Raw genomic sequence first — 24132 nt, 5'->3', positions numbered from 1 at the left:
CAATATATGGGGTCTGTGTATGGGATCTATGTAGGAACCTGCATATGGGACCTCTGTATGGGACCCCTGTATAGGACCAATGTATGGGGTCTGTGTATGGGGCCTCCATATGGGACCTGTATATAGGACCAATGTATGGGGTCTGTGTATGGGATCTGTATAGGGAACCGTGTATGGGACCTGTGTAGGGACCCCTATATGCGGCCTGTGTATGGGACCCACGTATGGGACCTGTACATGGGACTGGTTGAGGCTGACACATGAGGTCTGTGTATGATCATATGCACGAACAGGGCCTGCATGTGGGGCCTACACACAGGCCCTACAGACCTGACCTAGCCTCAAACCAAGCCAGGAGAGCAGCCCTACAGGTCATGCACAGTTAAATATGGACCAGGCCCAAGTACAAACTGGGCCTGAGCACAGGCTGAGCCTTCAGCCAGGGCTGCAGGACGGAGCAGAGCTACAGGCCGGGGCTCAGTGCCAGTGGGGCCAGCAGAGCGGGGATGATTCCACGGTTCTATGATACCGGCCAGGCCTAAAGGCAGACCAGGCCTAAAGAGAGACTGTGCCAACAGCTTGCACCCACAGATCTGGCCTAAATATGGACCGGGTCTAAATACAGCCCCGTGCCCATGTCCCCACCCCATTGTGGCTGCCTTCCCCCCGGTCCCATACCCCGTACCCTGCCCTAATCTCGGGCTCAGCTTCTTTTCCACGCCCGCCCTTTGAGCTCAGCACCCAGCTCTCCCAGTTCTCCCAGTCCTCGCGCCCTGCCAGGCGCCTCCGCAGCGCACCCCGCTGCGACGGGGCCTTGTCCCCGCTCCTGCTGGGACCGGGGCTCCCTGGGGTGCGGATCCGCTCCCTAGGGTGCGGGAGCAGTGGGAGCGGCGGTGCTGGGGAGATGCCAGTCTCCGGCTGGCACACGCAGTCCTCGCGCCGTAGCTGAGCCTCCCACGTGAAGCATGGCCAACACCAGATGTTCTGCTATCATTAGTCAGGCTTGGAAAAAAAAATAAATATGGGAACATGGAAAAAGCATTACTCTGGGGGCTAATTGATATTCTGCATTTTGAGCCTATGAAGGATTGGATTGCTAGGATTGCTAGGACTTTTTATTATTACTTTGTTTTCAGCACCCATAAATATGAAAAAGAAATTCGCTGAGAAGTAAATAAGTGAGATGCTTATTAACCTGGCTCTAGGGGTTGGGGATTGAAGGAAACATGGAGGGTTATCGCAAGACTGCCCCGATATCCGACTCACCATTTGTGCAGCAGGGAGTTCCTGTCCCCTCACATTATCTGCCTGAGCATTAGACACACAATTTGAATTATACCCAACCATGTAGGCTCCTTCTCTGGTTGTAACCAACCTAGCAGGGTCTGACAAAACATAGGGGAAAGGTGATTTCTCTCACCCATCTCAGGGTAAGAGAAATTATCCTCTAACAGTGTGTCTCTTCATCCGTAAGTGACCCACACGATGTCAGCTGAGGCTGTGGGATCTGTCTGACCTCCGTGGCTGCAGATCAGACAAAATTGTCTGGACTAGCCTTAGATCGGGGACTTGGTACTGTGTATGGCTGCGAAATGAGACGGAATAACCACATCTAGACAAGAGGCTTCTTGATTTGTCTGAAGATGATTTGTGGGGAAAGAAAAAAAAAAAAGCTGTCCGTCCAGACACAACAAACCTGCAGCGGGGGAAAAAAAAAAAGAAATAGCCTGGCAAATTGGACTCAAATAGGGGAAAGTGAATCAGCATCCAAGTTGTATTTATGCGTTAAGGTGATTATCTCAGCTCCCTTCATTAACATGATAACAGCAGACTCCGTGCAAACAGGCACTGGGTAATACTGTAGATGTCTGCACTTTCATTTTGCAGAAGACAGCTGCCTGGGAGAATGGGATTATTTGTGGAGAGCGAGCACTGAACTCCTCCTTGCTGATTCAACCAAAACAGGACATGTTGATTGTGCTTGCCTCGTCTTGTTTAATAAGAAAAGCACCCGAGCATAATGGCAACACGGTTGAAATCTGCAAACACAGAACAGACAAACTCCTTACACGTATGATTCCCGGCCTTCCATTCAGCATCTGCTCCCCTTCCCAGCAGAGCTGCTTGAAAAAATAGTTAAAATAAAAGCTGGGTAAAAATTTCCCAGTGATGTGATGTGACGTGAGAGCGGCAGAGGTGATGGGGGGCACTGCTGCACCTCCCAGCAAACTGTTACTGAGCGAGGGAGAGAGATTCAGCGGCAGCACCTCTTCTGGCAGCAAGACCCCAAGAAGACCAGAAAGAGCTCGAGGAGTTTTTTTAGAGATTCCCAAATATGCTGCACCTCCCAGGTGTATTTGTGATTCCTTACAGCCTTTCGCTTCCAGGATTTGTGAGATGCGGCCCGTCTGTTTCCAGAGAATTACAGGAGTGAGCCAGGAGAAGCGCCAGGGAAGACGCACGCCACGAGTCCCTCCCCGCCTGGTTGCCTGCACCCCAAATGTGTCCGAGGACACAGCCTCGGGGAGGGGCCGGCTAAAGGAAGATGAGCACCCCCAAGGGACGGGTTATTTTCTGCAGCTCTAACTCAGAAGAGTGTCTGCGGTACCTGGCCCGAGTCACAACGTAGGAGGGATGAGTAACAGAAGAGTAAGGCAGAGCCGCGACCCCACGGGCACGCTTTTGCTGCCGCATGGCTTCCCCCCCAGCTTTCCCCTTGGCACCTGCTTGTTCTGCTCCCCTGTGAGCTTTTTCCCCCCCCCCGGGTTCTTTGAACACGTACTTCTCCACTTATGTGGGGAATTTGGATTATTGCAAAAATCCCCACGTTTAGGAAAACAGAAGGGTTGGGTTGGGACCCCAGGGACCCGGCGCCTCCGGCAGCCGCACCGGCAGATGGCCCCAGCAGCACGGCCGCTGCTGCGGGGCTCAGCGCTTGCCCCTCGGCATCCCCCCCAGCTCCAAGGCTCACCAGCAAAGATCAGGTCTGCAGCCTTCGTTAGCTGAGATCCCTAATTGCTGAGAGCAAGCAGTTTTCATGAGGGCGAGCTGATAGCTTCTTCTTGCTTCCCCTGTATTGATTTCCCTGCTTTACACTGTTTCCTCCTTCCTTTTTAAAACAAATTTCTTTTATAAATACTTCTAAAACACCAGCCAGCGTGAATTAACTTTCTGAATTCCACTGTGGGGACGGTCAGTGAAAATGGGGTGGTTTTATTCATTTGAAAGAGCAAATGGTAACAATTAATTTTCGCGCCCGGCCGGGGGCCAGCAGGCTGAGCTGCTGAGCTCCGCCTGACCTGCAGCCTTGCAGTGCAGCTGGCTAAGTCAACACAGCAATTTGTGGGTGACAGGATGGCTCACGTAAATTAAGAGCTGGAGGAGCATTAAATTATAGGGTTATATCTTCACCATTTCCTTTTTTTTTTTTTTTTAGATTGTGCAAAATATGCCTGTTGCCTTTTCTAGTCACCTTGGCACTACACCACGGTCAGAAGCTTGTGCATATAAACACATATGCATACATGTGAATACACGCAGGTACGTGTGCATTTACACAAGTATTACTACAAAGAGACTGGCAGCAGATCACCTGAAATCCTCCTGCCCATGCAGAGGGTATACGCGTGTCTGCGTCTCCTAAAGCTTTCCTCTTGTCTCACTTATCGAAGGGCTCTGTGAGTAATTGCTGCACGAAGAGGAAGCACATCTGTCTTGATTTCCACCGTATTGCCCCGTGCATAACCACTGCCACCTGGAAAAAAAGGCCCCATAAAGACCTGGATTCATCTCACTTAGCTGAGACGTCGGAGCTGAAAGGAGGGCAGCTGCTATGAAGTCCTGCGTGGCCGAAGGCACGGAGGCAGCCAGCAGACGGAGCAGTCTCCAGGCTGCACCACCTGCTCTGGGGATGAGAAAGAGTTACCGACAGTCCCTGCAGCTGGGGACATAGAGCAGCAAGGTGCTTGAGCTCTTCTTGATACTGATGTCAGACCCCACCAGCCACAACTTTTCTCCATCTCTCTTAAAGACCACAGGGGCTGGCTGCCCAGCCAGCAGGCCTTCCCCAAATTCCCTTCCTCCAGCAATAGGAGAGCATCTTCACATTTCCGATGGGAATATATTCCTGGCCAAGGTGCACTTTATTTGATCTCCCACCAGCATTATCCTCTATCTTAAATCATTCCCCTTCCTCCCACCCTGAGTGTATTTATGAGGAGTAATCATATCCCCTCTTAACCTTTGTTTTTCTAGGCTAAACAAGCCGAGCTCTTTTAATCTCCTCTCCAAAGATAGGTTCTCCATTCTGCTAATCACCCCGCCAGTCCTTCCTGCACCTGTTCAAGGGTAAATTCATCCTTTGTTTTCCCAAAGACAGGTCCCAGAACTACCCACAATATCCCGCACAAGGTCTTACTGCACCGCCTACGCTGGTACTAATACCTGGCTGCGTCTTCTAACAAATAGTATGAAAGTTGCACGAGTCCTTTTGCACAGCAAATGGAAAATAGTTACAAATCCATTAACCCATAGCCATAACACAATCGTACTCAAGGAGATTGCTGTTTCACTTGGAAGAGCATTGTGCTCCTTTACATTTGTGGGTCCCGGTGCTCAGCAATCAATCAGTATTTTTCTGTTTTCACTGGGTGAGCATCAGTCTCGTCTTGCCTTTCACTCAGCCTTTGCTCCAGCAAAACTCTCTTTGCAATCACAGGCGAGGGTTTGAACTGCGAAGACACAGAGTCAAATGATGAAAACCATTTTGCATTCATCTCTTCTCTTTTCAAAACGATTTTCCAGTTTTACTTGGGGCTTAATTAAATTTCTCTGACCCAGGCGGGGAGTTCAGCCTTTCTAGATTAGTGCTCTTTTAGGTGGCTCTGATAAGAATTTAGCATCAACAATTGAGCTAACAAGCCCCAGCGACCAGTTTGGAGCAGGGGACTAATTCTATTAACACTTTGCAGTGTCAGGGCTCCACTTTGAGCTGGAAGCCGAGAGGAGGGATGGGGAGCAAATGCAACATTTGGCAACCAAATCCCTGAGATTCAGCCTCTTTGTGGGCAGAGCTCATCTGGAAACTATTTTAGCTGACAACATCAGAATTTCACCTGTTCTTTTTTTTTTTTTTTTTTTTTTTCCTTCTGGCTGAAGCTCTGCACTTTCTTGGCTCGTTGTGATAACGGCCGGGAATAAGGAGCGGAACTGACTGGTGGCGTTGATAAGAGAAATGAAAGGGTAATGCGATGACATGATACCGGGGTAGGGCCTCTGCGTTAGCCCTGCCCGTGTTGGACATGGACCGGAGTACAGGATGGTCAGGACAAAGATGCTTATGCTGACAGTTGCAAATTAGCCCGTTGTAAGGGAAAATTGAGGTTAGCACTCTGCAGAAGTGTCTCTGTTACTTTTTTGGTGATGACAGAAATGTCTTGCAGGTCTGCTGTGCCGTTCTGCACTAAAGAAGCCTGGCTGGTGCACAAGCGTTTTTGCTCTCTCCTTCCCCCTCCCCTCCTGCTTCAGGTACCACTGAAATCTCACTCTGTCTATGCTAAAACACAGCCTGATGTCTCTGAGCCATAGCATAATGTCTTTGCCAAGGCATCCACCTGTCCAGAGCTTCTCATCTCCAGTGCCTGGAGACCCAGTTTCAGACCTGCCTGCTCCGAGCTGCCCGCAAACCTCACGCGAGCGTCTCCTTTGCGGAGAAGCCAGAACATTATTTCAGGGACGTTGTTTTGCTTTCTGCCCCAGGCAGTCATCGAGAATAATTTGAGTCAAACAGATTACCTGGTGTGTGACCTGAAAACAAGGCTACTTGGTGCTTGCTGCATTCCTCAGCCACAAAAAAAACCTGCGAGTTGAAAAGTTGCTTTGGAGCACATGGGTGCCTTTCCCCATTGCTGCCATCCCTCCAGTCAACCTCTCATCCTTCCTCGAGACACTCAGGGCTCCCACCTGTTTCTGCTTTGCTCAGAGTGGCTCTGTGTGGCTCTGCTGCCCTCTAAGGCTTTAGGAGATGCAGGGATGCCCGGGGCAAAGGGGCTTCTCCAAGGCTGGCGGCTGAGCCAGGAGCGTGGGCAGTGCTCCCTGCAGCTCCTCCAGGACAGAGCCGGGCAGGAGCCCTGCAGCACCCTGCCGTGCCATGTGGCAGGGACAGGGGCAGGGACAGGGACAGGGACGGGTGCCAAGTGCCGCTGGAGCCGTTCCTCCCCACGATGCTGCAGCTGGAGGCTGCCCTGGCAGGGCTGGCTGTGCCTGCACCCACGTCGCTGTGTGCGCACAGCCGTTGGTCTGCACCCCCCGCTCACAGAACACGCCTGCTTGTATTTTATTTATTTTCCGAAGGAGGCTAATGATTCAATTAAGTTATTTAGGCGATTCGGTTACCTCCGCAGTCAGTGCAGGGAGATCAGCAGCGTCTCGGTCCCTCGCCAGCCAGAGCTGGCGGGAGCATGTGTCCCCGCATCGCACCCAGCCTCCCCACGGCACTTTGTTGGGATGAAAGCTCTTCACTGTCCCCGGGTGAAACGATGACAAGATCTGCCAAGGACACACAAACAGGCACCCTCCCTCACCCCCCTCACCCGACTTTTGCCGCAGCATCGCCGCGGATTGGAGTTGTCAGCGGGGGAGCTTGCTCATCAGAAGGCTCCATCCATAATCACTGTAAAGAGGATGCTGATATCTAAGTCCTGGATGCTCCCCAATATCAGATCACAGCAGGGACCGAAATAATGCCCGTGTTCCCTCCCACAGAAACGTGAAAACCCACTGAGAAAGCACAGAGGAGGGAGCTGACGACACTCCCAGCGCCGCAGGACCAGAGGCAGCGGAGCGTCGGTGCTCAAAGGCACCAGCAACCAGCGAGCGCCGGCGAAGGTCTTCTGCCTTCATCTCTACAGCTGTTGGAAATGGCCCCGTGCAAAAAGGGCAGCATCCTCATTAAATTTCATGGAGGGTTGCCATGTGGCCAGCAGAAATTTGGGTTTTGTTGTATTTCGGTAATACATTCACCACCTCCGACGTAATGGGGTGACAGATGGGAGCTGGGCTCCGGCTTTCATGGGAAAGGCTCCTCTCGGCGGGGAGGCAGCGAGTTTCCCACCTAATCTTCTGTAACCTCCAGACTGCTAACAACTGCAAGAAGAAAGCAACGGGTAGTTATTAAATTAATGACTTCATCCCCGAGCCAGTAATAAATATTTTACAGTTTTATCTCTCCACCCTGTAGACTGCTCTAGACGGACTAGACTGTTTATTAATCTAGCTTCTGGATTTATGTTATTTAATTGCTGAACAGCCTCAGCATGGTTGGGCTGGATTATTAAATGCTGAAGCCCGAGGAGTTCTCTGGCAACAGCAAAACCTGAGGAGCTGGTTCTCGATCTTGGGCTCGATGAGCTTTGGGCCAAAACCAAATCCCCTGAGGCCAGCACCGTTAAACTGGTGCAAAGTCCAGGGTAGCCCCCTTTGGGTCCAGGCTAGTTGGTCTCATGCCATTTTGGGGGGACTCTGGGACTCACTGGGAGTAGGAAGATTCAGGGAAAAGCTTTGGCACGTCGTGGCTTCGATAAGGGCGTGCTGGAGTTAGCCATGGCCAGGTCTGGCTGAGTCTGTCCCCATACGTCCCCCAATGCTGCGGGGTCAGACACCAAACCTGAGCGTGTCCAGGCTCCTCCTGGCGTGCTCTGACCCTTGGTGCCATTCCTGGAGCTTGAGCAGTTTGCATGTCCTTGCTTTGTCTCTTCATGGCTCGTGGTTCTCCAGATCGTCACTGACATTCAAACAAAAGAGCGTTGCCGGTCTACAAATGAATGCAGGCTTTAATGCTTGCTATACTTTCCAGCTGACAGGGATGAAAATGCCTTTAAATCTGATAGTACCATTTTTACAGCAGTCGGTGATGTATTTGTCCTGCAGAAAGAAGGGTGTGAAGGCATCTGGAATAACGAGAGCTATTTGTCTGACGAATGCATCATCCGCGCGCTTTCCTACAGCCCCAGTCCCACGAGCCCCGCAGTACGAAGCGGAAGGTTGTTTCAGGATATATCTCCTCATCCAAGCGTAGGAGAAGTGAGTGCATTGCCAAGTGCAGGCCAGAGCCTTTCAGCCAGCCCCACTGGGCTCAGTGCTGGTCGGGGGGGGGGGCTGTGGTGACCCCAGCACCCTCAGCACCATCTTCTTGGGGCCCAAGGAGGTGAATTCCCTGCCAAAAAGCATAGTTGTCTTCTCTCCCTGGTGGAGAACCTGATGGAGGAGCAGGCCACCCCATCCCGACCACACCAGTCTTTTCGGACCCTTGATGTGACTGTAGCTGGCCTTTCTGGGGGCCACCGTGCACGATCACCCCTTGTCCGCTGAGGGTTTTTGGTGGGGTGGGCAGGATGCAGGTGGTGCCAGGACCACCACAGCTTGCCGAGGGGCTTGGGTGTTACAGGGCAGCCTGGTGGCAAGGAGGCAGATGGAAAGGAGGCCATGCATCATGTGGGAGCCTTGAGACATCACCCAGAGGAGCTCTAGGGGAAGAAAATCAGAAAAAATGCACAAGGCTGGGAAAGAAACCCCTTTCTGCTCCCCCCCAAAGCCCTTGCCGGAGCCTGTGGCTCTCCAGGAGAGGCTGGGTCAACGTGGAAGGTACCGCTTAAACAGAAGAACGGAGGGAAGGGTCATTAGCAGCTTTTAACAATTAACAGTGGCATCAGCGAGGCCAAATGACGCTCTCGTTGGTCAATGATTTATCGACGTGTTTAGAAACGACCGTATGCTGACAAGGAGCTTTTCCCTTCATCCTTGAAGCAAAGCCCCGCTCTCCTCTGCTGTGCAGCTCTCACCCTCCGCTTGTCGGAGGAGGCTTAAGAGCTCTCCTAAGCACACCTATAAACGCACAGTGTACCATCTTAAACCAATTCAATTCCCTTCCCTGCGATAAAGGACGCCAGTTCGGAGAAGATAACATCTCACAGTGATGGCTCCCAAAGCTGCAATTTAACACAAATCCAACCGCTCCATTATGCAGCACGGCCAATTCGTTAGGAGAGGACACGCGAGCGTGCCTATTAGCTCGATCATCATCATCAAATATTGGCACGATGAACCGCTTCGTGGTGCAAAGCCCATCAACACCCCCTCAAAACAATGACGTGCCCTTCAGAAAAAAAGCCATGCCAGCCAGTTTAGGCGTGCCATCACACGAGTCTGCCCCCTTTTCCCATTTAAGATGTGCAGCTCGTTGCGGAGGGGGCAGGACCCCACGAGCTCCACGAGGTCCCCAGCAAAGCCTCAAGGAGACCTTGTCCTGAGGGAGGTGAGCCTCACGTCTTTGAGATGCGAATTTTTTGGTTTTGTGTTTGGAGTGGCTTTCACACCCCGAAACTTGGCAGCCACATTTATATATATTTTATATATATATATATATATATTTTTTTTTTTTCTGGAGAGCTGCTGGTGACGCTGGTCGCACGGCGGGGACGATGCTGGGCTGCGTGGGGCCAAGTATGCGGAGCTCTGGTCCCAGGACACCTTTGTGTCTCGGGCGTGGAGCCCCAGAAGCATCCACGTCCAGCTCCTGGGGCTTGGTGTCCAGCAGTCCTCGCTCCCAAGGGTGTTTTTGCTCAGAGGTTTGGGGCTACAAGGCTCTAATTGCCCCCTGCCTTGCACTTTGCAATTAGCCCACGCCCTGCGAAGGGAGGGAGCAGAGCTGGCAGCAGAACTGGCAGCCGGCTGCCTGCCCTGCCAGCCCCGAACCCACAGACATGAAGCAAGAGCCACCAGCACAGCCCCAGGAGGATCCAACCCCGTGAAACCTGTCCCAGACTCTGCCGCTCGCCCAGTCTGCAGCTCGCAGACACCCGACAGGGAGAAAAAAGCTTCCGGTGAACACTACGGCCGTGCATCTTTGAGGAAAGGCTTTAAGGAATTTGTTTCTATCCCAAAACCTTGCTCCAACTTTCTCTGGCTCTAGTCCTTACCCGTCTGCCTCCATTTCACTCTGCCTTTCACGCCCGTGCTGCTGCAGCGCTGCCACAACCTCCGGCACGACCCAGCGCCGCTTGTGCCCTTGCGCGGGGACAGCCAGGAGGCTCAGCTCACTTAATAAGAGAAATGAATTTCTCGATGACAGACCTGCCTGAAATTCCCCATTTGCCCCAACTCGCTCAGCTCCAAGCGGCCTTAATGTGATTTACCTTATTTCACCTCGGAAGCTGCGACTCCAGCAGAGCTAAAGTGAATTTCGGCCACTTCAGAAACGCCTCCTCCGACGAAGAGCACGGTGATGGATTCCCTTCATTGCCCCAGCTTCAAAAGCGAGACTCTTTCTCCGGCGAAGCAGCTCCGCTCCTTGACGAGGACAGCCTGGGAGCCAGGCAAATAAAAGCGAGGAAATCCTGTCGAGAAGAACAACCGCCTCCCGGCATTTTAAGCTAAAGCTCGAGGATCAATTTTGTGATTTTTCAGTAAATCCAGAGGGCGAAAGCATCCATCCTGCGCCCCGTCCTCCCCCGGCACCTCCTTTGCTCACACAGGGCTGCTGAGTGCTGGGGGGGGGCAGGATGCGACCCCTGCTCGGGGACACGTCGGGGACATTGGCAGAAGCTCGAAGAAAGACCATAGGAACTAAAGTCACAAACAGAACTGGGTTTTATTACGAAATAACCCTGCCAGTACATAAGGAAGTTCTGTCTGCAAAATACATTTCCTGAGGAAAGTAGATCACAGTATTCATTTTCACAGAATAACATGTAGCCTGCTATAACTTTCAATGTGACTCTTTATTATTTAAATATTAACAGTATTCCTTCACATAAACAAGTACTCAGTCATCACATAACCGACACACAAACGACAAAATAAATATACAACAAGAGCACAGTTCATTTTTTTCGACTTAAATATTAAATAAATAATAAATACAGAATTTTCATTTCCTGTTATCAGTGCCTGAAACAATATGAATGAAAAAGAAAAGAAAAACTGAAAAAGTCTCTCTTCCCCCGGTGCCCCTGCCCCCACAAAAAAACAAACCAAAAAATTATCAAAATGTCTCAGTTATAAAATATCTTTAAAAAAATTCCCATCGTTAAAAGAATAAATAACAAAATATATAAAAAATAACTTGGTTGCATCAAAATTACAAGTAGGAGTTGTAGATAGGGATTTTTCTTTTTTTTTTTTGGAATATCACTTTTTATGGTCAAAAGTTTTAATTTTAAACTTTTTTTTTTGCTTCTTTTATCTTCTTTTCTATGGTGCGGTGTCCAGTTTAAAGTAAGTATAAAATTAATAAATAAAAAAGTTAAATAAATAGAAAAAGTTAACATAAGGTGTTGTAAATATAAATTACATACATCTTGCCAAAATTAAATAATTTACAGGATAATTAAACTAACTACTTTTTTTTTTTCCTCTCTTTCTTCCAGGAAGTGCAATTTCTCTACTTTTAAATACTAACTGAATTGCAGTCACAATCAATTTGGACTCTATTTACATGTTAAGAACATTGTGTTTTTAACACCTCAAATTATTATTATTATTATTTTTTCCCCTTTCTTTTGTAGTTTTGCACTTGGAATGGGTTCTAAAATAAGTGAACTCACGGAGTCTGAGCCCGCGGAGGCCTCGGTGTGGCCGTGCACCCGCTGAGCTCCCCAGGGGGACCAGCCCGGGCCGAGCTCCCCGCTGGCTTCTCCAAATCACAGATTCCGCCCCAAATAACTGCGGGATTGGGCTCGAAACGCCGCCATGGCCTCGCCTTTAGCATCGGTCACCAAAATCATCCCCACCTCCGCTCTGCCCCAACGCCACCAGGAGCAGTGCGGGGGGCGAACGCCCCCCGTGCTGGGACCCCGGAGGGGTTTCGCCCCTTCCGCTTCCAAGGCGTTTACACCAGGGCGGCGGCGAGCCCTGGGTGGGAGATCCTTTTCTTTTTCTAAGAAAAGGAGCTCCCACCTCTCCTTTGCTTGGAAAGGTGCCGAAATGGCCCCCGAGCCCCACCACGCTCAGCTGGAGGCTGGAGCATCGCGGCGACATTCACGGAGCTGCACGTACCGAGCTGCTTACAAAATGCTTCTTTGGAACAACACCCAATACCTGAATGCTTTTTTTTTTTTTTTCTTTTTCTCTCTTTTTTTTTTTTTTTCCTCCAGAACGGCGCTTGTGCTGTGATTTTGCACAAGGTGTAGAACACCAAACCAAGAAAAACCCATTGCCCTGTGGATATCTGCAAGAAATAAATTGCTGATTCACGTTAAGTAAGCACTTTGCTGGCCATCAATTAACATTTCTATTTTTGTTGCTTTTTTCTTTGTTTGCTTGTTTGTTTTTTGTTCATCGCAATCTCAAACGTTCTCTGGCATTGATGTATGATCTCTGGACTGGCAGTACTGCGCCACTGTAAGGATGATCACAATAATGAAAAGAACCAGAACTGTCATCAAACAGACTTCCAAAAAATCATATACACCGGACCATGACACATTAAGAATTCTTCCGTATGAAATATCTGGTATTGGCCTATTCATAATAGCTATTCTCATATTTAAGACAGACAAAGGAATACTGTAGTTGCAAACTCCAAAAGCTTCCCTGAGAACCTTTTTTCCATTGCGCTTTCCACTGGAGATCCAGAACTGCTCTTCAGATTTCTTTCAGAAAATAAAAATAAGCTACTTTATAATACTTAAGAGTTCCCATGCCCAGTGGATATCTGAACTCCTGGGGTTGGGAGGCCCAGCACAGGTTCAGATTTACAGGTAGCTTGCAGCTCCAGCACTTATAGCAACATATAACATAATTCATGGGTGAGTAGGTGATCTGGACATACGACCATAGACAACATGAGGGTTTGAGCCAGTCATACGCTAGTCTTGGATCAGACAAAACCCTGTTCTTGTAACGTTTTAACCCTTGGATCAACTCTGTGAAAGCATGGCAGCTTATGAAAGACGCCTGCTCTTCACCAGCTGCCGAGCCCCACAGCCTACTGGAGAATTTAACCTTCCATCCTGGTCTACCTCGTGGTCCAGGGAGAAAAATCCCACTTTTCCTAAGAAGGTCCAAAGTTAAGTAAACGAGAACATTGAGTTCGATCAGTTCCACGTCTCAGAAATGGCCTCTTGGTTATGTTTTGGTCCTTTGTGTGGTTTTTTTTTGTTTTTTTTTTCATTCATTAAACAAGTTTTACAACTTGTAAACCTGAATACTCGGAGGGAAAGTTCCGTCTTACAGTCTGTTTGCTTGCCTGTCTCCATCCCACGGCACTAAACCTGGATGCCCTTGACGGCTTGCTTGATGCTCTCCAGCAGGTCCTTGTTCTCCGGGTTCTGGTAGCACTCCTGGTTGGTGTACATATCGGTCAGCGTGTTCACGTACGCATCGAAGTTCTGCTCGCTAATGGGCTCCTGCAGCCAAAAAAGCCAAATAAAAGTGTTAGCAGTAGAGCAGGAAAGGATTGAAATCTTTCTTTGCAAGTAATCATACCAACAGCCAACGGTCTCGACATCAGAGGCTCTTTGTGCGTGGTGCTGTGCGTACGGGAAAGTCATTGTGCAAGCCCTGATCCTACAAAGTCTTCACTGGTTGCTCATTTTTTCATGCATTGGCCATGAGGAACAATTAACAGCACCAGGTTAAGTGTGTGCAGGCAGTTTGACAGGCTTGAGGCTGAATCAAGCCATGGAAATGAAAGGTTGGGGGACGAGAGGAGGCAGGCACTGCTCAGCATCCCAGGGGGAATCAAAGGCAAAGTTAGGACAGGAGCAGGTCACCCTGGGCTCGTGCCTGCCCACGCCAGCATGCCGCTGCTGCTGGACAGCTTTGGCTTTTGAGGGGCATCGTGGAAACCTTGCAAACACCTATCTCAGGGTTAACAGGGAAAAACGTAACAAGGAGGAGGAAGAAAAAGAGCAGGAATAAAATAAGCATACAAGTCTCCTGGGCCTTATTTAATTGGAGTTGCCTGAAACCTTGAAAATATATTTGCTGAACAGTTTATTTGACCTTTATGAGTCAAATACTTTACAAAAAAAGCACTCAGTGAGCAGTTTTCTGCCAGTTAGGCAGCTGGGTGAATACTGTCCAAAACTGTTCTGCTGGAGGATGGCATGTCTCCAACCAGCCTGAATTTAAATACAGCCCCCAATGAAAAGGATTCCCAAAAAATGATGGCAGAAAAAAATAAATCAAAAGCTCATTCCTCTGATCATCGTGATGGTCGTTATGGCTTGCAAGAGGACAGCTTCCCCACCAGCACGCAGCCCCCCCCTGCACACACCTGTTTTTGACAACAGTAATTACATTCCTGGGAATAGAGGGAAGGTAATTAATAGCCTTTTGTGGTTTTACTATTTTAATGCAGCCTTTTCATTTTGCAGTAACTCTATGGTAACATGCTGTGGGCTGTTAGACCTTGTTAAATTAAACAAAATACACTCTCTTTAAGAATGCTATTCTTTGGCTGCCAGCTATTCAAAACTGAATTGAAACTACCTGCATTATAATGGGAGCTGTAAGATCTCTCTGACGTTGAAATCCAATCCCTCCTGATCTCTGCTTGTGCTGTCTTAGCCTAAAAGGCGCTGGGTGCCCTTGATAAAGTTTCCTATTTTGTGATAATGCTCCCAGATGTAATGAGACAGAACAATAGATACAAAAGGAGATCAGCAGAAAATGACAACAAAAGGGAGATATAATGCAGGCTTCAGAGATAAGGCAAAAGCACTGATCTTATAAAGGACGGGTAGGTGTACATAGAGAAATTCTCCCCCTCTTTAATGGTCCATAAGCCTTATCTGAGCCAGATCTCGCTCTGCTCCCTCGATCACCCCGCTTAGGGCCAGGCGCCGTCAAAGTTTCTTACCATGTGCGGAAGGCGGATATTGGCAAGACTTTGGATTAGAGCCTGGCTCAACCCTGAGAGCTCCAGGAACAGGGCTTCGTTTTGCTCCTCTATGATTTTGTTTTCCTCCTCAATGTTCTTCAGGTTCTTCTCCATGGTGGAGATCTGCAGAGCAAGGAGCAGGCAGGGTTAGCAGCCCTCCCTCGAGGGCACCCACCGGGAGTTCGGCCGCACGTCCACGCTCACAAACCTGCGACTGCAGCTTCACCATGGCAGCTTCCATCTCCGAGTTGGACTCGTTCAGCTCGCTGATCTCCTTGTTCAGCTGCTTGATCTCTTCATCGTTCTCCAGAACTGCAGGAGGGAAAGCGGCAGGCGTTCAGCCCCTTCGCGTGGGCAGGCATCCCACCTCCCAACGTCCTCCCCTTTGCTTTCATGTCCTCAGCACGGGGTGCACATCTCGCTTGCTGTATTTTTTTATTTATTTTTTAAGCGAGGCTTTCAACAGCGCGGTTCAATAGTGCTTTACAGGTCAATATGTAAATGCAAAAGCAAAGTAGAGCGTAGCCGTTGGAGCCCAGCGCATCTGCATACCCTGCAAGGTTGGCTGCCCTGACAACTCAGTTCGCTCTGTCTGGTCCTAAGTCAGGAAGATGTAATTTGAAAAATGAACGCGTGTCTTAATTAGAAATTATGAGGCTAGTAAAATAAGGGAACCTTTCTAGAAGAAATTAATCTTCCAAACTGTATAAGAATTCAAGTAAAACATCCAAACCTTGCCCAATACCAAAACCCCTCACCAGAAATAGTGATAGTGCCATCACTAACAAAACTCCAGATCCAGAAATAGCTGTGAGATTAGAAGTCTTGAATAGGTGAAAATAGCAAAATGACTGAAAGGGACTTGTGAAAATGCCAGAAAATACTTGAAAAAACATCTTGATTTCAGCACTACTTCACTATGGGATCTCCTTTGCCATTTCACCTACGTCAATCAGGGAGCAGCATCAGTGCCACACCACCCCCAACACTGAGGCAACCCCAAAAGGGGTGTTCGTAGCACAGGATTTGCTAGTAAAACTGAGGCTTTCAGGTTTCAGCCAGCAAAGAACAAGGCATATAGGTTCAGTACCTGACACACCTGCCAGAAAAAAATGAGTGAAAATCCTTACCATCGCTGGTCTTGAACTTTGTGTTGAGAATTTCATCCCCTGAGAGTTTTCCTTTCTTCCCAGCAAAAGTAGCTCGTGGGCACCCTGACAAACTGAAAAGCAAGTAAAAATGGGTTTCATAAACTCTCCGTATTTATAGGTGCTATGTTCCCAACAAGAGTGCGTACCATTTGGTGGAGCTCATGCTGTGAGACAGCCCTTCTAAAAGCTTTTTATGGTGCAGAGGAAATTGCTTTATGAATAATGCCACTAAGGTCCTCATTTATAAAGCAAGAGCAATTTTCTCTGAGCAAAGATTTTTAAAAAAACGTGTTGTTTCCTAAAAGAGAGGGCATGACAGGCAAGGAAGGTGAAACGAGTCTGGATGGATTGGGCATCAAGCCCCCCTTTTGGTTGCCAAATTCCTGAGCTGGCGTGCTAAACGACATTCTATCACCGCTTTTCATGACTTTGGTCAATTCACACCTCGCCATTGAAAAGTTACAAGAACAAAGCATTTCCAAGCATTTTTATCCCGTGCAGATAACACAACCCTTGAAGCAACCTGGCAGAGGCCAGCATCAGAGGCAGCAGTTACGGGGCCTTTCCGCAAGAGCTGAACGATGCTCGGGCAGCGTTCACAGGCAGGCAGGTTGGTCCCCAAACCGTCACACTGTCACGGCACTGCTGCCACCTTCGGGGTGACCTCAAGTCCATCCTTTACCTCCTGTGAGTGAGGAAGCTCCCGTTGGCGTGGCCGGAGCCGTCGCAGCCAGGGGTAGGGCAGGTCGGGCCTTCGTTTTTTAACGATTTCCAGGAAAACGAGGAGCCGTTGAGGGATCCTTCCTTCTGCCTGCGGGCTGCGAGGGGGCACCCTGACGCGCTCCGGTGCGAGGCGTATTTGCCACTGATGTGTCCAAGCCCAACGCAGCCAGGAACCGGACACCTGGGCACAGGGAAAAAAAAAATACAGCACAGGAATGAAGATGGATGGAAGGGAAATATGGATGAGCAGGAAAGGGAAAGTGTGGGAAGTGAGCGTTCATGCCTGGGGACCTCATCTGGATTTTATTTGGTCGGTGCTTTAATGATGGAGAAGATCACACTGCTTTGCATCTGCTGGGATGTCTCTTCCCATGGGTTTTAAGAATCTGGGGGACTCACTGGGCTCTACATGCTATTTCCATGGCTAGAGATGGCAACGAAACCAGGCTGAGACCTTCTGTCACTGCAAGGGCTCATCCCTGAGCTGAGCAGGGGATGGAGGGCAGCAGAGCAGGACAGTGCCAGAGGGAACCTTCCCCCCCCAGCCCGCTGGTGCTGCAGGGTAGAAGCTGCACGGCACGGGAGGAGAGGTGCTTTCTAAGTCCAAAACCAGGGGACAGGGACACAAACATGTAGTTACTTCTACCGAACATGTAATGGAAACCCCACTTCAGGGAAAATAAGCTCTGTTTTTACAGCAATGGATACGGGAGGCAGATGGCTGTCCCCCCAAAAAGACCCAAAGCCAGCCAGCAGACCACATCAGCGCCACACTTGCAGCAAAACAGCTGAACAGCAGCTGCCGGGGAGTCCCAACCCATCACACAGAAGGTCAAAAACCCTGCTGGGTGGGCGCCTCGGGTGCCAGGTGGCCACCTGGGTCCTGACTTTGGGTCCTGACACCCCCCCAAGGAGGACACGCTCGCACCAAACACCTTTGGAAGCAGGAATTGCTGTCCGTCCCAGCACAAACCCTCCGTCCCCGTGCCTCCAGCACTGATTAGGGCCGGTTAAAGCATGCTGGAGGTGCGGTGGCAGTGCTGACATGGCCAGTGTTAATTAGCAAAAAGTGCTGTGAAAGGAGCCACTGTCCCCCTGCTCGCCAGCCCAACGGCACACCACCTACACGCAGCCGCTCAGCACAGCCCTGAGTGTCCATTAAGGTTTCTGCTGCGCCTTGCACTTGCTTAAAGATGCTAGTCAATTATAAATACAGTTAAAAGTTTATTACTTGAGGGAGGTTGCCCTATAAAAGGGAAGGAAAAAAAAAAAAAAGTAGGCAAGAAATGGTGAAAATAACCTCTTGTCCTCAGTTGGAAAGCAATTAGGGGCTTCAGGTTTCCCCAGCAAAATAACCACTGAGCTGCTCCTGAAAATCGCAGCAGTTTCGCCACAGAAATGATTCCCCTTATTGTTTATGTTTCGTACAAAAGGGAGCTGACAGCAGAAGGGGGAGCCGCACACCCATTATTTTCCCAAGATAATTTGAAAAATGCTGATCTCAATTTTAATCAGCTGCAAATGCAGCACAATTCACTTATAATATCCCTGCCAGCAGGATCCTCAGTAAATTCATAACATCATTGCTTTTATATGATCACGAGCAAATTACTGAATCCTCAGGAGGAAAAGGAGAGGAAAAAAAAGAGAGAGAGAGAGAGAGAGAGAGAGAAACAAACCCCGGCATTTAGCATGCAGCTGTTATGGCCCAACCGTTACATATTTTACACTGTTAATTTAACTTTCATTACACTTCCATTTTTTAAAAAATAAACCAGAGCCTTATTGTGCAAAACAGCTGGCTTGGATATTTTATTTTATTATTATTATTTAACGGAAGTAACGGCAGTGCTCGATCAATTAGGCAGCCACGGATGCTTCCGCTTTATGCCAGGGCTGGGCTGAAGGTTGAGGTGATCTGTTCTACCACATCTGTAGCAAATTGCTTGAAGGCTGAGCAGCAAAACAACAGGGACTAAATGACATTCTCCTTGGTGGCGATGCGCAAAACTCGGCCGGGTTCCAAGAGGCACTCGGTGCAGGCAGAGGAAAGGATTTGGAGGCAAAGCTCCTTAACGCATCCCCGTGGGGATGTGCACCGGGTGCACCTTGTGCCGGAGACAAAACTCCAGCTTCCAAGGACTGGAGGAAGCCAGCAGTGAAGAGACCATTGCACCGTGCTGTTTTGCACATGTCAAGGAGATGATGCTCATCCTGGGAATATTGGAGGACCGGGGGTTGCTGCTTGTACTGCAACACATCAGGGGATGCTTTCACGCCCCCCTGCGCCCCACCATCCTGCTGCAAACAGGGGCACGGAGCCACAGCCAGGTCTCAGAGGCCAGTTTGGTGATGGACAGCATCAGTTCTCTGCGATCCAGAAAATCCCATCCCTACTGATGCTCCAGCATGTTACTTTTCCCCATTAGCTTCCAGCATTTGTACCCCTTGGGTACGGGACAGCCCCAGCCACCAGGAAGGAGTTTCGATTCTGCAGAAGCTGCCCCGACAGCTCCTCCCGCATCCCTGTGCAAGCGCCAGCTGCACCATAACAAACCAGCCCTACAGGAGCCCCGTTTCCCTTTGCCCTGGGAAGAGAGCTCCTGCCAAGAAGCTGTGCTGGGGAAGCCGCTGGGTGCATCCAGCAGTGCAAAAGCCCAGCAGCCCTGCGACCACACTTGCTGCTTTTCCTGTCCTTAGCCATGACACCAGTTAATGGAGCAGCATTGCAATGCCACCAGCAATTTAGGATATTTGAGTCCAAAAGGGTTTTGTTGTTGTTGTTGTTGTTTTTCCTGCAGATTATTGAGCAGTTTGCTTAATTTTTAATAAACTCTGCTAACTCCTGCTAATTAGGCACACAGTTCATTTAACTCAGAGGCTTTCCTTCCTGGAGACAGAGGAGTGAGAACAGAGCAGATGGCTCAAATATCATCTGCTTCGTACAGCTCCTTTCCCCAGCTCGTGCGCCCCGGCTCCCCGCAGCCCTGGCAGAGCGCAGGGGCCAGCAGCAGCCAGCTCAGCCTCTGCTCCTGGCCCTCCGAAATTCGGCGAGGGTGAGAGCTGCCCTGGCAAGGGAAGGGCTAAAATAGGGAGAAAAATGTCTGGGGAGAGTTTGCTGAGCCAAAGGGGTTTGGCCAGAAGTGCCAGCACTCCTGGCTGCTCCAGCAGCATCCAGAAACTCACTAAAAGGTTTGCTCTGGCCTCCCATGCTTCTTTTCACCCTGCTCCTCCTGCACCCACTGGGTTACTGGGTAGGTTCTGGCAAGGCTGGGGATGTGCTGGGTTAACCAAAAATAGGATCCTGGAGTTGGGGCTGGCCGCATCCTGCCATAAAGGTTTTGACATCCTGGAGCTGTGCAAGGGGTCGCGGTGCAGCCCCTGGGCACCCAGCCCATGGTGCTGCGGTGTGCTGAGAGCCAGGATGAGAGGGTTTGAAGTGGGCTAAGGGATTTCAGATCCCTGTTCCCAGGAGGAATATTCCCCTGGGTGGTTCTGAAAAATTCAGCCCATGGCAGCAGAGAAAGGCTTTTTCAGTTCGCTCTGAACACTCAGCAGTGGCGAAGACCCAACAAAACACATCTTATTCACTGCTACCAGGTCCTGACCCAACATGGTGCTGGGAAGCTGAGCGAGCCCACCAGCACCCCTCACCTGCCCATTTCCACCCTGAAAACCCCCAACATTTCACCTGGCTGCGTGTTTTTACCCTCATTCCCAACACCAGCGATTTCCTCAGGAATTATATAAAGCACAGGAAGGAGAGGAACCGTCGGTGCCCTGCCAACCTACCTTTCACATCTGCAAACAACAATGAGATAAATAAACAAAACACCGTTACCCCCCCTACCTCCCAATTTTCCCATCCAATTTCAGAATTGCAGCAACATTTCTGGCATCAGGGAAAAAATCAGGGGAATAATGTGGAAAAGCTTTGACGGTGCCGGAGCCCGGCCCCAGGCAGGCGATGCTCTGAGCGGTGGGGATGCAGGGTGGTTTTATCCAGACTTACTTCATCAGCTCCGGGTCTTCTTTATCATCCTTTGTCGGGGTTATCTTGATCCCGCTTTTCTTGGCACGAGGGCAGCCTGACAGACTGTGTTTGAAAAGAGAAGAAAGGCCTGTCTGAGAGGCAGGGCCCCGCGCACGCAATTCCCCCGCTCCAGTCAGCTTCCCCCTGCACTTCGCACACTGTTTTGATCTCTCTCGATTTGCAGCTTCACATCACCAGAAGTCAGAAGGAAAAAAAATATATCTATATATTTGAGGGAGATGGACAGTAATTAACGGTGTCTAGATAAGAAGATATCTGCTAGCAGCCTGCGATGTTTAATGGAATTGTTGAAACAGAAGGCTCAGATCTCCACTATTAATGCTCTAAAGTGATAATAGAAGTCATAAATAGGTAGCATTATTAACAGGAACATTGCATCAGCTAAAATCTGACCCTTTGTCTTTTATTCTATTGAAGGGAGCTTCTAATCAGATGCTGGAAACATCAAAAAAAAAGAAAAAAAATAGTCAGATTAAAGAGATGAAAATAGGCTTCAGTTGTCAGTAACATTAATGTTTTATTCAGAACTTTACAACTCTGCCCATTGCAGGGAAAAAAAATAAGAAAGAAAGAAAATAAAAAAAAAGAAAAAAAGGAAAAAAAAGAAGAGAAAAAAAAAACAGTAAGAGACTAAGGATAAAATAATTTAAGGGAAGATCTTACCTTCTATGCGATGCATAATTTCCTGTTATGTGACCAGAGCCGTCACAGCCAGGAGTAGGGCACCTGCAGAAGAAAGGGAGGCTCCCATTAGCCAGCGGACACGCACAGGGCTGGAGGATTTGCACCGCTTGTGCCAGAGAAATCTGGGCAGCACCGAAGCAGGATTTTCTCCCGGCCCCTTCTCCCTCCACGGGAACAACGTCGGGTCCATGGCATCCATCGCGCTGAAACCCCCATGCCCGGTGTGGGCACTGGGGGGGTGGTTGGTGGGAAGGGACGGGGACACTGGGAGGGACACGGGTCCTGGCCTCATCCCCGCCTTCTTGTTGAGTCATAGAACCACAGAATCATAGAATCTCCCGAGCTGGAAGGGACCCATAAGGACCATCTAGTCCAACTCTTGGCACCGCACAGGTCTGCCCAAAGTTTAGACCCTGTGACTGAGTGCACAGTCAATCGCTTTTGAAATTCAGACAGGCTTGGTGCAGTGACTGCGTCCCTGGGGAGCCTGTTCCAGCGTGCGACCACCCCCTCGGTGAAGAACCTCTTCCTGATGTCCAGCCTAAACTTCCCCCGCCTCAGCTTAACACCGTTCCCGCAGGTCCTGTCACTGGTGATTACTGTGAATAGGTCACCTGCCTCTCCACTCGCCCTCGCGAGGAAGTTGTAGGCCGCGATGAGGCCCCCCCCTCAGCCTCCTCTTCTCCAGGCTGAACAGGCCCAGTGCCCTCAGCCGCCCCTCATATGTCTTCCCCTCTAGGCCCTTCACCATCTTCGTCGCCCTCCTCTGGACACTCTCCGACAGTTTAATGTCCTTCTTGTACTGTGGTGCCCAGAATGATGGGGGCAGCTTAGGTGATGGTAACAAAAGAGGCGAGTAAAACACTCCAGAACTGTGCTCGTCCTCTTGGGGAAGATGCAAGGAGACACTGGTACCCTCCCGGACCATTGGGCTGGATGTGAGTGCAGCCAAGAAACCAGAAAAATGTTTTCAGCCATGGACAACTCGGCTGTTGAGGTTTCTCCTCCCAGGCCACCTTGGCTGATGCCAAGAGGAAGCCCATCGGGAGGTTTTAACTCAGGTCTGGGTGACAATGGGGGGCTAAGCTCACTGGGGGCAGACCCAAAAACAGAGTCCAAAACCGACAAATGCCTCTGATGGAGAATAACGAAGAAGGAACGAGGAAAAAGGTGAGCTTAACCTTCAGCCTCCTCCCTCTGTTACACCACGGGTAGGGACAGGAGTCCCGCAGGGGACCTCAGGTGGGGTCACCAGCACCCTCAGGTGCCCCCTCCCCACCTCTGCCTGTTGCAGAGGGCTCTTTGAAGACCCCATCCACAATCACGGGTCTGAAGTTAAGCAGCCAGCACTCAGGCACGTGAATGAGAGCCGAGCCTGGCAGAACACGCCTGTGATCACACAGAGCTGCACAAAGGCTGCGAGCGGCAGCACAGATAACGGTGCGAGTCGAGCACGGCGTCATTAAGGCCGCCGAAGCGAGGGAGGTGAGGGGCTCTGAAGTGCCGCCAGCACAAAGACCCGCTCCGAACGCCGCAGGTGAGCCATAAAAGTTGTCATGGGGACCAGCAAGAGAGGTGAGGAGTCCTCACCAAGGACGCGCGTGCCGGCCTGCCAATGAGCCAGCGCTGCTCCAGTCAAGTGAATGGGGCTGAGGGGGGTCCTTGGGGGGGTGCTGAGCTGCTCCCTGTCTGCAAAGGGCCCCTGCTCTCGGGGGGATGGTTTTGTGCCCCCAGTTTCTCTATCCCCATTTAGTTTGGTTTTAAAATCAGAAAATATCCCACTCTCTCGACCCCGGTTTGGTTTGGTTTTAAAATCAGAAAATATCAAAACGCTCCTCTTTGTCTCAGCTCTGAGGGTTTGGGGTTTAAAGGTCACTGAAAGTCTCTGCTGAAGGAAAATATTGGCTGTGTGGAGAGCAGGGACCTGTCCTGGTCCCAGAAGGGTGACATGGGGATGGTGTAAGGGCACAGCTCCGCCTGCAGACCCAGCAAAGCACCGGGTCCAGTGCAGAAGGGACAGGGCCAGCAGGACCTGGTGAGGGCACAAATCCTCCAACTCAAACATTAGAGGCTTAGGAGATGACTACATGTTCATGACATTTCCCTATTAGAGCCTGGTAGGGTAGGAAGCAAAACTATTTCTTTGTTGTTCTAGCTGCAGGGTGGGATGAAATTATGAAAACACCAACACCCAACTCCTCTTGCCTTTCAGGACTGTTAAAGAGGTGAAAGAAGTGATTTGATTTTTATTTTTAATTATCTGGAGACAAATCATTCCGACAGAGACCTTTTATTGCATGTTCCAGCCTGGAGCTATTTTTTTATATCAGGGATATTAACCCCCTGAAATAGAATTTATAATGGAAATGCTGACACGGCCTTATCTGAAGTTGTGAAAGAGCTGTGGCTGCGGGATCTGTGACATCTCCGAATCCTCCTCCTTCCTCCGCTCCCTGCCTCCGTCCTCACCAGGATATACAAACAGGACAACACTTGGAAAATAACATTGAAAGGCTTTGTTTGGGCCAGGAGTTACCTGTTTTATGTAGTATTTTGATAAAAAAGCACTAATTTCAGATGCCCGAGGGGCACGGGGCAGTGCATCATTCTGGACGCTGAATGGTGACTCTGGTCCATTT

General features: G+C 49.8%; 1 protein-coding gene across 2 annotated transcripts in view; it reads right to left on the bottom strand.

Annotated features, from left to right (window-relative positions):
- Window positions 1-9414: 9414 nt before the first annotated feature.
- MYT1 (myelin transcription factor 1) overlaps window positions 9415-24132 on the bottom strand; it is a 63601-nt gene continuing 48883 nt past the window's right edge. Inside the window, exons 17-23 of one of the 2 annotated variants that reach the window (XM_083801139.1) lie at window positions 21473-21535; window positions 20768-20851; window positions 16715-16936; window positions 16012-16103; window positions 15090-15193; window positions 14861-15004; window positions 9415-13403 (exon numbers count right to left, since the gene is read on the bottom strand). In XM_083801139.1, coding sequence (XP_083657265.1) covers window positions 13263-13403; window positions 14861-15004; window positions 15090-15193; window positions 16012-16103; window positions 16715-16936; window positions 20768-20851; window positions 21473-21535 — 850 coding nt within the window. In that variant the 3' untranslated portion in view covers window positions 9415-13262. Of the gene's footprint in view, window positions 13404-14860; window positions 15005-15089; window positions 15194-16011; window positions 16104-16714; window positions 16937-20767; window positions 20852-21472; window positions 21536-21815; window positions 23986-24132 lie in introns of those variants that run through there. The other variant, XM_083801140.1, reaches the window with a different exon arrangement.

This window comes from Anser anser, assembly GCF_964211835.1.
Source record: "Anser anser genome assembly, chromosome: 16".
Taxonomy (NCBI): domain Eukaryota; kingdom Metazoa; phylum Chordata; class Aves; order Anseriformes; family Anatidae; genus Anser; species Anser anser.
This window is presented reverse-complemented; position numbering and strand designations above follow the sequence as displayed.